Source organism: Lolium perenne, chromosome 4, assembly GCF_019359855.2.
Source record: "Lolium perenne isolate Kyuss_39 chromosome 4, Kyuss_2.0, whole genome shotgun sequence".
Classification (NCBI taxonomy): Eukaryota; Viridiplantae; Streptophyta; class Magnoliopsida; order Poales; family Poaceae; genus Lolium; species Lolium perenne.
This window is the reverse complement of record NC_067247.2, coordinates 135,678,725-135,692,935: the sequence shown is the minus strand read 5'-3', so window position 1 is coordinate 135,692,935 and position 14,211 is coordinate 135,678,725. Positions and strand designations below refer to the sequence as shown.

Here is a 14,211-nt window from a genome sequence, read left to right as displayed (position 1 = left end):
GCCCTGTCATCGTGCAGGTGTTCCGAAGCTGGGTAAATCGCGTACCACCGTCCTGAGTGCACTCCGCCCTATGGCCCCTACTTCTTCTCCCCCTCGTGAGGATCCCTCCTCTGGGGTACCGTCGAATAGGCAACGACACTGGTAGTATTGCACTGACAGGAACTGGAAACATACAACGGTTCTTCAGAAGCTTGCAGATTAACATATTGAATAACAACTTGTCTGTAAACTAACTTGGTGTCGCATAATGTAACGTTTTAAGCATGCATCAATGCATTAAAACATCACTAAGTGGCTAAAGGCACACAATTCAAAACATTTGACTAGACTGCCCTGCTGAATGAAGCCAAGTCATGATATAAGTATGTTTAGGAAACATTGACCAATTAACTTGCAAGAATTATGTGCGCTTTGCTGGTCAAAAGAAGAGAGCAGACATTTATCAAGAAGTCACAACAATGCTTAAGATGAAGTGGATGCACATATAATATAACCGAGACCTTTAATCTACTCAGCAGATTGGTTTCATTACAGAAAACCTGCACAATCTTGTTCAAGCAATGCACCAAAATTTCCAAGTCCAACCAATACCTTGCAAAGTTACTGAACTTCACCATTCGAAATATAATCTTGCGGGAAAGATGCTTCACATTGCACTCATCTTATGTCCACACAATCACAAACAAAAACCGCATAACCAAGCCTATTTACAAGTAGGATGTGGCCATGCTCCGCACATCGGTCGGCATGAAGGCCAGCACCATCAGAAGGATGAGCAAGCAGACCGGCAAGAGCAGCAGCAGCGACGGCGGCGGGGGCAAAGGAGGCAACACCAACGGCAGTATGAGCAGTGAAGCTGTGAGGCAGGCGAGCACGAGGAACGCTTCAACGCCGAAGTAGTTGGGTGCGGCAGCCTTCTTGTCAGCAGCATTTGCTCTCTGCTGCGGCAGATGCCTCTTTGCAGCATTTGGTCTGACTAACACAGGATTCCTCCTTTGCCTAGTATCCATGGCGCCAAATTGGCTAGCCATGTGTTGTTTGGTGGGTGCAGATCAGCGGGTGTCGTCCAGGAACTGAGATGGGTGAGAAGTCCTGTGGTTTCTGAAGGTTTTTGACAGATCTGAAGTCTGGTGACTGTACTGCCCATCATCTGGTTTGGAAGGACTGCATCGCAAGTGGCAATACCTGTTGAAAGAAGAAAATTGTTAGAGCATAGGAGAAGGGTCACGCATATTTATTTAACTAAACATCAGGTATGCTTCCAAAACAGAACTAAACATCATGTAATGTTAATTACTCCCTAAGTCTAAAAACAGGTGTCTCAACTTTATCTAGATACGGATGTATCTCTAAGTAAAATACATCCGTATCTAGACAAAAGTGAGACAGACGGAGGGAGTACACACCACCCAAATATTCAAGGAATTTAGTTCAGAAACTTGTTAGCTTAGATGAATCAAGAAACTGATGAACTCACCCAGAAGAACAGTCAAAAATCACCAATATATGACAAGAGTGTGCACAATCATACATCAAGAACGGTCAAAAATGTTACCTTGGATCCTGAAACTTGCATTTTCGTCAAGTCCGTACCACGCATCGACCTGAACGAAATCCTCCCCAAGAACCCCCTCTCCTCCAAATCAGTAGCTACTTCCAAGTTCCAACCGAAAGAGGCACCAAAGATCACGAATGGGCGAACATCAACCGTGAGAAACTAAATGCTTACAGAACAGATGCTCCCGGATTGGATTCCGCACCAGCCAGCACTAAAAAAAGGAAGAGACCAGCAAAGGCGGATCCCCTGACGGCAAGGTAGATATCGTCGCGCGGAGGTGAGGACTCGTGTATCCACTTTCTGGCGACGGTGCTGTGGATGGATGGAGATGGGGGCAGGAGAGGGGAAGCATGATGACGAAGGAAGAGAGAGAGGGGAGGCAATTTTATGAGTGGGGTTTGAAATCTTGGGGGAGGAGGAGAAGAGGGATGGATACATTGCATCAAGGACCAACTTGAGCTATGCATATGCATGGTGGGGGCTAGGGTGGCCCATAAGCTTCCTTCCTCTCCTTTTTTGGCAGTGCCTGCTATTGGTCGTCTTGGTGCCTTGATTGGATTTACTTGTCCTAATTGCAATTAGCATATGTTTACTATTTCCCTACTAGAAAAGCATTTGTTTATTACTAGAGCATGAAACATTTTAGCATTAATTTTGAAGTTTTTTTAATAGTTCTTGGTAGAGGTAGGCATGCCGGTGTGGCATCTATATGAGTCTTGTCATCAATGTAAAGGTAAAAGCGGTGAAGCATAAAACCCTATGCTGACGGGGAATTATCGATGTCGATACAATATGATGCCTTGTCGAGACAAACATTGGTGGAAGAGGATTAAGAGTCACTACGTTTAATCCTAAAGCAAGCCTTTGAATGTAGTTGAGAGAAAAAAAAAAGCACGCCACAATTCTATCATATTTGGTGTGTTAGGATATGCACTATGTAATTTTTTACTAATAATGACAACTTCAATTTGAACTACTTTATGTTCTAGATGGATTCATGGCACAACGTTTTCAGATGAAATATATGTTTTCGACACTTGCGGTGGAAAAAGGCACGCCGCAATTCTATCATACTTTCTGAAGAAGAGTATTTAGTTTGTTACTAATAATAACAATTGCATTTAGACTACTTTATGTTCTAGAAGGATTCATAGTACAATCCTTTCTGATGACAATATATATTTTTGACAATTGTGGTGGAAAAAGGTTGACATAAAGGTAACCAAGTATATTTGCTTGATCTTTGATTTTTTCCAATACAAGCTCTATTTACGCTGGTTAGTTGGGGAGTATCTTGCATATGGACTTCCTTTTTTTACTCAGCAAGACTAGTAGCTCTCTCCTAGGAGATAACTAAAATTCACTCTTATTCCAAGCCCTTCCTTTTAGAAAGGCGGTCCTGATGTGCATGGAAGGGTTCCTCTCCCCTGGTCGCCTTTTGGCGCATACACAATGTGTCAAATCTTTACTCTCCTACTACGAACGTAGACTGCACGCGTCTTCTTCTTCGTCGCGTCTACTTCTCTTTTCTTTTCGAGAAACCTCCAGCAAAGAAAACAACGGATCCTTGTGAGAGAAACCGGCATAGAACGTGCACTCACACTTGGTTATCGTTCGTAGCTAGTCATCCTTCGAATTCAGCAACCGAAAGAGGTCTTGAACTGTAGCTGTTAGCTACAGGATATAGCAAGTAGCACACGCCTCACACCGGTTAGTATATACACCATATTGTTAGTTGCCAAGATATTGTTATGGAGAAATAAGTACTGCTATGGGATTGTGAAAATCTCCGCGTATCTTTTGTGTGCAAAAATCTGCAATTTCTCTATTTATTTGAGTGAGGCCGGGAGTACTGTTTGACATTTCCATCATTGAGTTTTAATCTTCCAACCATACCCACCTGTTTGGAAAAATTCCTAAAAGTTCAGATCCTCCAAAATTTGTACGAAACCCCTTTGAATCAAAGAGACACTAAACTGTCCAACCACACCGACTTGTAGTGTCAAACTGGATGGAGGGAAACCAGTTTGGGAGTTGGCACCACTAGCAGAGAAAACACATGAGTAGTTTCAGAAAAGGTTTTCAATAAATGTCGCAAAAGAAAACTTAGAAGGCAAAACAACTACTCCTAGTACATTGTATTTTAACCACGTTTAATTAGCTCTATCCTTGCTGCATTGGTCAGAGCCTACGTTTCCAGAGCTTCCTTCAACAAAGCTGACTTGTCAAGTTGTCATTATCAGATAGATCGTTGGATCTTGGATCGTGTGCTACTTCGTACGGCAAATCAAGTTGGGGTTTAGTATCATGGACGCCCATACAATCTTGAGTCATGTGTTTGCAATTGGACAATTGGCCACGTGAGGTTGTGCTCGTAGGAAGGAGCACAACAGTGACACGCCTAACTCAAGTTGCATTGCCGTCATTACAGCTCATACTTGTTAGCAGTAGCAGTAATAGTACTGACATATGCTGATGTGCAAGTGATTTATCCAGGAAGGCTAGGATTTCACGCAATTAGCTGCGCCTCAAAGGGAAAGTAAAGCCAAATCGACGCATCGCGCCTCCAACAACTGCAAGGTTCAATGCACCTCATCTTCAGTCGTTGAATCAGAATTCAATAAAGGCTTTCAGTTTGCTATGCCTGTCGCAGCTGCCCTTTGTGGCCGGCATGTGTCCAGGTGCACGTCATTCTGCTGCTTGCGTGCATCACTGAACCAAATCACAACAAAGCGTGACCACAGCCACGAGAGTCACGGCAAGCTCAGCTTACAACGTAGACATGTACTCCCTCTGTCATAAATATAAGACGCTTTGCACATTTGGGAGTGGATTTCTACGCAATAAAAATAAATTAGATACATTTTTTTCAATAAAGGGCGTTTTCATTACTTTTAAAAGTAGTACACCCGGCCTCTGCATAACAAGATGCACACAGCCGCACACTCACAAAGTGTCATAGTAGCACACACACAAGGTATATAAAAAACCCAACATTGAAGGACTAAAACATGGAAGGACAGCTAAGACACAGAGGACTCTATCCTTAGATTACGCCGCCATCCATGTTGGGAAAAAATATCCTTCGCCACATCCTCCAAATAGATCTCGCAAATTGACAGTTGAAAAAAAGATGGTTAATTGTCTCATCATGATGACAAAAGACACACTTTTTACTACCTTGCCAATTACGCTTTACAAGATTATCCTTAGTAAGAATTATCCCCCTACGAAGTTACCAAGCAAATATCTTTGTTTTTAGTGGTATCTTCATATACCAGATTTTTTTATTAGTAATTACTGGCGTATCTGATTGGATTAATGCTTTATACATTGAATCTACTGAGAATTTTCCGCTCTCATTTAGACTCCATCTAACCACATCGGGTTCCTGCGTCAACTGAACCCTTTCGAGTCGTTGCAGCAAGGTATTCCATAATTCTAGCCTGGGGCCTAGAAGATCCCTTCTGAATGCCATATTAACCGGAGAATCTTGCATCACCGTTGCAATGGTGTCAGATTTGTGGAGGACAATACTGTATAAAGCTGGATACTGTTCACGAAGGGTGGTATTACCTAACCACTTATCCTCCCAAAACCGTATCTGAGATCCATCCTTGATCGAGAAAGATATGTATGGGAAAAGGAATTTCTTTGTCGCCATTAGACCAGCCCAAAAGTGTGAGTCTCCAAGTCTCCAAACCACCTGAGACAAAGCCTTTGAGCCTACATACTTTCTCTTTAGTATCGTTGGCCATATACCTTCTTCTGAAAGAAGTTTAAATAGCCATTTTCCAAGTAAGGCTCGATTTTTGATCTCAAGATCATGTATACCGAGCCCTCCCTGGTCATTTGGTCGACAAACTACACTGCATTTAGCCAGACGATATTTCTTTTTTTCACCATCTCCTTGCCAAAAGAACCTAGATCGGAAATAATCCAATCGGTGCAAGACCCCTTTAGGCAATTGGAAGAAGGAAATCATATACAGTACCATATTGCTTAGTACTGAATTAATGAGAACCAACCGTCCACCAAGAGACATCAGTTTTCCTTTCCAACTTGATAGGCGTTTCTGAAGTCTTTCCTCGACTTGTTTCCACTCAGCTATAGTAAGTCTCCGATAATGAATCGGAATACCCAAATAGCTAATTGGAAACTGACCAATCCCGCATCCGAATAGATGGCATATAAGGAAGCCTCGTCTTGAGCTTCACCGAAGCAGAACAATTCACTTTTATGGAAATTGATTTTAAGACCAGAAAGCTTCTCAAAAGCTGATAGTATCAACTTAAGATTCGTCGCTTTCTCAAGGTCATGTTCCATAAATAAAATTGTATCATCGGCATATTGAAGTATAGAGAGGCCACCATCAACGAGATGTGGAACTACTCCTTCAATAAGACCGTCTGCTTTAGCACGTTCAATAATAATTGCTAGCATATCCGCCACTATGTTAAACAACATGGGTGACAATGGATCGCCTTGCCGCAATCCCTTTTTTGTTTGAAAGTAATTGCCCACATCATCATTGACTTTAATGGCAATACTTCCACCAAAAATGAAATTTTTAATTAAAGAACGCCACTCTTGTGAAAAACCTTTCATCCGGAGAGTTTGTTGTAGAAAAGACCATTTTACCTTATCATATGCTTTTTCGAAGTCAATTTTTAATATAAATCCATGTAACTTTTTCCTATGAAGCTCGTGCACCGTTTCATGCAAAGTGACCACACCATCGAGGATGTTCCTTCCTTGCATAAAGGCCGTCTGAGACGGGCGCACCACATGATCAGCAACGGAGTTAAGTCTTAAAGTTGCAGTTTCTGTGAAAATCTTGAAACTAACATTTAGGAGACAGATAGGCCGATATTGTTGGATCCTCTCTGCCTCCAAAACCTTAGGTAATAAGATTATCTCACTGAAATTTAGACGAAACAATTCTAGTTGATCTTCGTGCAATGCAGAAAATAAAGCTAAAAGGTCCGACTTAATAATCTCCCAGAAGTTTTGATAGAACTCAGCTGGAAAACCATCAGGACCTGGTGCTTTATTATGCTCCATTTGGAAAACCGCCTTCTTGACTTCCTCCTCAGAATAAGGGGCTGTCAGACAGGCATTTTCTTCTGGGGATACTTGGGGAATATCCTGAATCATGGATTCATCCATAGTAAAAGTTCCTTCATCCGGATTCCCAAATAGGCCCATATAATAATTAGTGATGTAAGTTTTGAGTTGTTCATGCCCCACAATCGTCCCTTCATCCTGAACCAGAGAGTGAATAAGTTTCTTCCTATGTCTGCCATTAGCGACAGAATGGAAGTATCTTGTATTCGAATCTCCTTCTAGGATAAATTGGGCTTTAGACCGTTGATACCATTTAAGCTCATCCTCTCTCAACATGGAAGCCATCTGCGCATTATATTGATTCTTAAGATCAATTTCTTGCGGTGACAGCAACCGTGTCTCGGCAAGGGCTTCAAGATCATCGATCAAGTATGTAAGGCGAAGTTTCTCCGCTTTAAGAATGCCTGCTACATGTCTTGCCCATCCTCGAAGGTGTTTCCGCAAGGCGCGGAGTTTATTATTCCACCTTTGGATAGGACTAGAACCAGCAACAGGTCTCTCCCATACTCGCTTAACCATATCCGAAAAGCCATCACGTTGTAACCATCCTAATTCAAATTTGAGTTGGCTTTTACAATGTGTTCTCTTCTTGCCGGTTGTTAAAAGTATGGGAGCATGATCCGACAAACCTTCAATACGAGGAAGAGCCCGTACAGTGACCATAGGATATTTTGATTCCCAATTATGGTCCATAAGTACACGATCTAATTTCTCATATGTAGGTTCAGGAAGACTATTCGCCCAAGTGAACTGTCTCCCAACCATTTCTATCTCTTTCAAATCCAAACTGTCAATGACAGCATTGAATAGAAAAGGCCAATGGTTGTCGAAACGGCCCCTACTTTTCTCATGAGACAACCTTAGAAAATTGAAATCCCCCCTATGATGATAGGATATGGGTTATCTTTCGCTAGGTTAACCAATTCACGAAGAAAAGCAGCCTTGTGCTCGGCCTGGGCAGCACCATAAACAGTGACAAGGCTCCACATGAAATTGTCGGACTTGTTACGGATGTGGAGTTTAACATAGAAATCTCCTTCCGAGCAAGGCAACACTTCCATAGTAGAAGTCCTAACACCAAGTAAAATGCCCCCAGAACGACCCCGAGGAGGCCGAGAAAACCAGGAGAAATCTACCCCACCAGAGATGCGGTTTAGAAGGCTCCTGGTAAAATCTCGTTTCCCGGTCTCGGAAATACCCACAAAATCTAAACAATGTTCTGTTATACAATCAGCGATATGAAAATGTTTAGCCAAGTCCTTGAGACCTCTGCTATTCGAGAACATACCATTCATTGTATAACCATTGTTGATTTTGTGGATCTAACCTTAGAAGAAAACTTAGATTTATTTGAAGCAGAATTAGCTTTGGATTTTCGAGCTGATGCTTTTAGATCATATACAGAACTTAGCATCAATTCATCCAAATCTACTTCTGCTACTGAAAGAGCAACATCTATATCTCGTGTTTTATGTGTTTGTTGACAACACTTGAACAATCCTAACCGTGCACAAAGATTGTCTTTGATGGATTTGTAGGTGTACGGTGCCCTCGCTGAACACACTATGATCGGGAGACTGAAGCGTAGATCTTAGGTTTTCTGGTTTTGTGTGTGTGTCGTGACATGGTAGGAGAGGAAAATAGGAAAAAGCTGTTTTAGCCATAGCGGTACTACCGGTACCAGGAGCGGTAGTACCGCTACCCCTACTGGTACCGCTCTGAGATACCGCTCTGAGGATTGCACACGATATTGTCTCACAGTACTAGTTGCGGTACCTTTGCGGTACCATGAGCGGTAGTACCGCTTGCTAGCGGTAGTACCGCCCACGGTACCGCTCAAGTACCGTAACACGTTACGGTAGTACCGCTCCGGTACAGCCTTGAGTCCAGTAAGGTCTGGACCCTATTGCGGTACCTCGAGCGGTACCGCCAGCGGTGGTACCGCTCCGTGTCCACGTGGACAAGTACTGTGTGATTTCGAACTCAGAGCGGTAGTACCGCTTGCACAAAGCGGTAGTACCGCTTAGGCCAAAACAGCACATAACGGTTGGATTTGAGGGGACCTATAAAAAGGCCCCTTCTTCCCCAACTCGAGTTTAGCTCTTCTCTCTCTCTCTCCTCCATTGTTGCTGAGCTCAAACTGAGTGGATCTCCCTCCCTAACCAATCAATCTTACTCATACTTTGAGGAGTGGTGGAGGAGACCCCGATCTATCGTTCTACCGAGAGAAATTTCACCAATTCGTGGTAGTCCTTAGTGGATCTTGGTGGTAGAGTTCCTATGGTGGAATCTTGGAAGAAGTGCATCCATGGAGGCTAACTTGGTGTTGTACTAGCTCCATGGGTTGTTGGGAGCCTCCTTGTGGTGTGGAGCTCGCCCCAACCTTGTGAAGGAATCACCGCCTCGACCGGTGCCTTAGTGGAGAAGGGGGAGCACCTTCGTGGAGCTCTCTCGAGGAAGAAGGTGAGGCCTTCCTTCGTGGTGTGGCCGTCTAGCCTCTTGTGTGAGGCTAGCACCTCCTCAACGCAGACGTACTCCCTTTTGTGGGAGGAACTGCGGGAAACAAACCTCGCCTCGTCTCCGCGCCCTCCGGTTGTCCCGCTCCTTACTCTTACTATCTTGTGTGATTCCTTTGCTTGTTGTACTTGTCTAGGATCATTGTAGGAACACCGCCATCGCTAAAGCTATCACCTTTATCTTCCGTTGCACTAAAAATTGAAAAAGACTAAAACTTGACGTAGCGTCCATTCACCCCCCCCCTCTTGATCGCTACGATCCATTCAATTGGTATCAGAGCAAGGTTTTCTTGCTCGGGCTTTACCGCCTAAGAAATGGCCGATCAAGGGGTGGTTGTGAATGGAGTCCTTCCCGGTGAGAAATCATCTCCATCATCAATTGCCGATAAAACTCCGGCTACTTTGGATGACCTCAAGAAATTGGAGTCATCCATTGTATCTTAAATGAAGGCTATGATGATGGAGTTGATTACTCCAAAACCAAACCCCATCATAGAACCTAACAGAGGTGTCAATGTTCCCCCACCACAAGTTAACACTTTTCCTCTTGTTGAATTTGTTGAGCAATCGACAAAGCCACCTCGGGAAAAGGATCTTGAGGATGTTGACACCTCATCAAAAGGGAAGGATGAATCTCCCGTTGCGGGACAATTAAGAGGTAATCATGCGGTGCCACCACCAAGTGATTACACCGTAAATGTCCCAATACCCATGCCTCGCATTTTGACTCATGGTTCACCACCCGCTACTTGAATCCAATAACTTTGAAAATTGGCAATTCTTAATGCGTTCCCATGTGCGCAGTGCTTCTACCGAGCTTTGGCGCATCATTGAGGAGGGATACTCACCACGAGACCCAATGAACTTGACAAGAAGGGAAGTGGTGGATGATCAACTCAACGCCACCGCCATCAACATGATTCACATGGCCGTCACACCCGAGGATCGCGCTCATATCCGCTCGCTCAAGACCGCCAAGAAAGCATGGGATAAACTCGACAAGCTCTTCTTCGGAAATGAGAGCATCCAAAGCTCTCGTTTTGATGAAGTGAACAACATGGCCGACAACTTTGTCATGAATGAAGGAGAGACCCCCGAAGAAATGTATCGGTGCCTCATCGCCCTTGCCGTACAAATGCAAGATCTTGGAGCAACGTTTGTGGATGATCATTGGATCAAGCGCAAGTTATACAATGCTCTCCTCCCTTATGAGGAAGTTAAGTTGACGGCCATCCGCCAAAACGCCTCCTTCCGTGCTATGACCTCCGATGAAGTTCTTAGCGAAGTCGTCGCTTTGGACATCTCCAAGAAGAATGCGGAGGATCCTGTTGCTCGCGCCCACAACGTCCGCAAGCCCAACCGTGCATTGAAAATGAAGGTACATGAGGCTAGTGAAAGTGATGAGGATCCCATAGAGTGGGGACCGGATGATCTCAAGACCAACTATCATGAGCACATGGCTCTCGCCGCCAAGAGTTTTTGGAGTGGAAACAAGACCCGAAGCTCAAGGCCAAGAAGATACTCACCTCATGACTCTTCAAGATACTCTCCCACAAGTCCACGGGAAGAACAAAGGGGGAGAGCGTGCTTCAATTGTGGCGACACAAGTCACTTTGTTGCCGATTGTATCTTTGAGAGAAGAGAAGACCATGGTGGAAGACTTGTACGAAAGGACAAGTGCAAATCTCTCTCAAAAGGATTCTCCAAGTTCTCCTCCAACTCCGGTGACTCCAAGGCCTCCTTCACCAAGAAGACTAGAGCCTTCATTATTCGTGAGGAATACTCCTCCGATGAAGATGAAGAAAACAAAGACAAGGGGATGTATAAGGAGGAAAGGGAAGTGGCCGCCATCGCCATCTCCACTCCCTACATCTCCATCTTCAACTCTCCAAACGAGAACCTCATCGTCAACAACTTTCATTGTCTTGTGGCAAAAGTATCATCGGAGACTCATGATGAAGAATTTGTGATTCAACTTGATGTGGCTCAAGATCGTGTTGAAGCGGATGTGGAAATTGTCTCTCTCACTCAAGCTTATGAGGAAGAATGGTGCTTGCGCATGTCTCTTGAAACTAGTGCTATGGTTCTTGAAGATTCAAACAATTAATTCGTCTCCCAACTCATCAAGGATCAAGATTATGCTCTAGGTTGGTTGAGAAGACATAATGCAAGACTCTTGGATATCATCTCTCACCAAGAGGAAGCTTTGGATGAGTACTTTCGTTTGAGCAAGGAGAAGGTGTCATGTTGCGACCATATAGAAGAGATTGCCGCTCTAAAGAGACACAAGGCCAAGCTAGTTGAAGTGAATGATAGGCAAAATGAGTCCTTGATGGAGTACTTTCGGTTGAGTAAAGGAAAGGAAACTTGTTGTGACCATGAGGACGAAATTGCAACCCTAAAGAGGAGAAATGACAAGCTTATGGTGATCAAGATCATGTATGAGGAAGCCTTGATGGAATATAAACAGGCTAGCAAGGACTATATTTGTCGCAACCATGAAGATGATATTGCCACCTTGGAAAGACAAAAGCGCTCTCTCTTGACAATGAGTTCTCTTCAAGAAGAAGCTTTGTTGGAACATTTCCGGGTGAACAAGGAGAAAGAGGCTCAAGAATTCGACAACACTCATCCTCATCCGGATCATGTTCATGAAGTCAACCGCTTGAAGTCCAAAATTGAAAGACTCCAAATTCAAGCGCAATACTTGGAAGGAGTCATTGAAAATAGAGATAAGGCCAATGACGTCTCTAGCAATGAAGAAGGAGTGGCTATAAAGCCAAAAGAGAAGATAAGAAGGAGGATCAAGATAAAGAGGAGCATCAAGATAGGGCCCATTGAAAAATGGGTTCCTATCTCCAAAGCTTGATCCATGAAGGTCTTTGCTTCCGGTGGTGCTTCATTGGTGGAAGTTTGAAGCCACATTTCTCTCGACCGGAAGCAAAGAAGTTGTTGTCACCTTTGAGCTATCTCACTCTATCTCTTCTTATGGCGTCAACACAAGCAAGCTTAAAGGTATTGGAGCCTTGACAAGGTGGTGATCAAGTCCAACCTTGTCAAGACTCTTGCATATGTTTTCTTTGTTCATTGCTTTACACTCTTGGGTATTTGTACCTACTATTATGAACATGTAGTGGTTCTCTTGTGGAGCTAGTCTCTTCAAGAGGCCACGACCTAGGACTAATGGAATTTGCTTCTTTGTGTAGAGATTGTGTTTTGTAGGAATTGTGTTGAGGGAAATGAACCATGATGAAGTTTCTCAAACAATTTCAATACAAATTCTATGACATAATCATTGCAAGAAGAAGTAACAATGGAATGGAGTTTATGCTCAAGATCTTGGATGTCTCCATTGGCAAAGAAGGAATCCACTATATACTCCTAGCCATACTCTTACCCTAACCTCATGGGGTTGCCGGAAGTGAGAAACAAACCTAAGAAGACACTCAAACATGATGATGGAGTATGAGTCTATTGTGTGGTTTGTGGTATTGTGTGATGAGACTCATTCGATGAATATGGAAGTTCTTTGGAGGAAGCGAAGTGCTTCTTGTGAGAAAGGAGATGCAATTCCCCCGGTTACCATAGGAAGGATGGGTGTTGGCACTCGCCGATCTCAAAAGCTACCTTCTATGAGTACCGGGGAAGGACGAAGTTCCACCCATGTGGAGCCATCTACACCACAAGGCCAAGACTCTTCCATTGGACAACCAAGTGCTAGATCACCTCTTCCACAACCTAAAGTTCGGCATCAACAACAATGGGGGTCATGGCGAGGACCTAAACTTTTGGATGATCAAGGATCCCTCAAGAATCTATTCCTATGATCTATACTCGCCGGTGTGCAAAAGCTCAAGACTCTTTCATATCTCAAGCAAAGTACATGAAGACACTCAAGGAAAGTTATGTAAGGGGTCAACGGTATGAAAACCCCGAAGTACCTAAAGTATCTACACTCCTTTGTTGAGACCGACAAGGATAAGATCTCATGCTCTACCGGTCAACGTTAAGGTTTGCTTCTCTCTCTTTGTGCATTTCGTCCGGACATTGCATTGAGTGTGGTCATCATACCACCTTCATGCTACGTGTCTAGATGGATAGCACGCATGAACATAGGGGGAGTGCGGTTTAAACTTATTGAGCTATCCCTCCCCCCCATAATGCATAAAGAAACCTAAAGCATATGCTATTTGTCAATTAAGTGACTATGAGCTTCATGTTGAGTTGTAGCCGTGAGTCCTAGGTACTTCTACGCGACCTCACACTACCAAACTCTTACACGGTGGCTTCGGCCACCAACCTCCTTCTTGAGGAGCTTTTGTTCGTTTTTTTTCTTTTCTCGTGTTGTTTTTGTTTTTCGTTTCTCCTTTTTCTTTTTGTTTCTTCATGGGAGATTCACCCAAGTTTTGCTTTTCTTGCCTTGATTCTTGCAAGCTTGGTTGGGTAGTACCTTAACAGTTCCGCCATCTAATCCTAAGCCATGATCTATCTCTCGAGCCAACTCAGTCTAAAAGCACAAGTCTACACCAAAATCTGAGTGTCTTTGAGTTTGGAGGCCGGTACTACCGGATTTCAGGCCGGTACTACCGCTTTGGGCAGTAATCTGACGAAACTGAATTTTGTCCCCAGAGCGGTACTACCGCCCGAGGTACCGGGTAAGTACCGGTAAGCGGTACTACCGCTTTTACGAGCGGTACTACCGCTTGCGTTTTTGACTAGAGGTACCGGTTGGGTCGGGATTCATCCCAACCCACCACAAACCCCCATCCTCCTCAAGTCAACAGCGCCCCCAAGCTCAAGACCTCGAGGAAATAGGCCCCGATCTCCTCTTCCAGCCGCCACCGGCCAAATCTCCTCCGTGGAGAAGCTTCCCCACCCTCTTCTCCGCCATGTCCTCCGGTATGAACCCTAATCTCTCTCTCTAGGGTGTGTTGAACTCCCTAGATGCATAGGCTAGGGTTTGATGGAGATTTACGGTGGAGAAGCTCTCTTGGAAGCTCTACATGTGCG

General features: G+C 44.1%; 1 protein-coding gene across 1 annotated transcript; it reads right to left on the bottom strand.

Annotated features, from left to right (window-relative positions):
* Positions 1-571: 571 nt before the first annotated feature.
* Positions 572-1,179, bottom strand: LOC127293989 (protein AUXIN-REGULATED GENE INVOLVED IN ORGAN SIZE). Its single transcript, XM_051323724.2, has one exon. It carries the CDS (start codon positions 1,029-1,031, stop codon positions 708-710), a length of 324 nt encoding a protein of 107 aa, XP_051179684.1. The 5' UTR covers positions 1,032-1,179; the 3' UTR covers positions 572-707.
* Positions 1,180-14,211: the final 13,032 nt, after the last annotated feature.

Excerpts from the sequence above, each read along its gene's own strand:
- LOC127293989 (XM_051323724.2), bottom strand. The coding sequence starts at position 1,031 with ATGGCTAGCCAATTTGGCGCCATGGATACTAGGCAAAGGAGGAATCCT.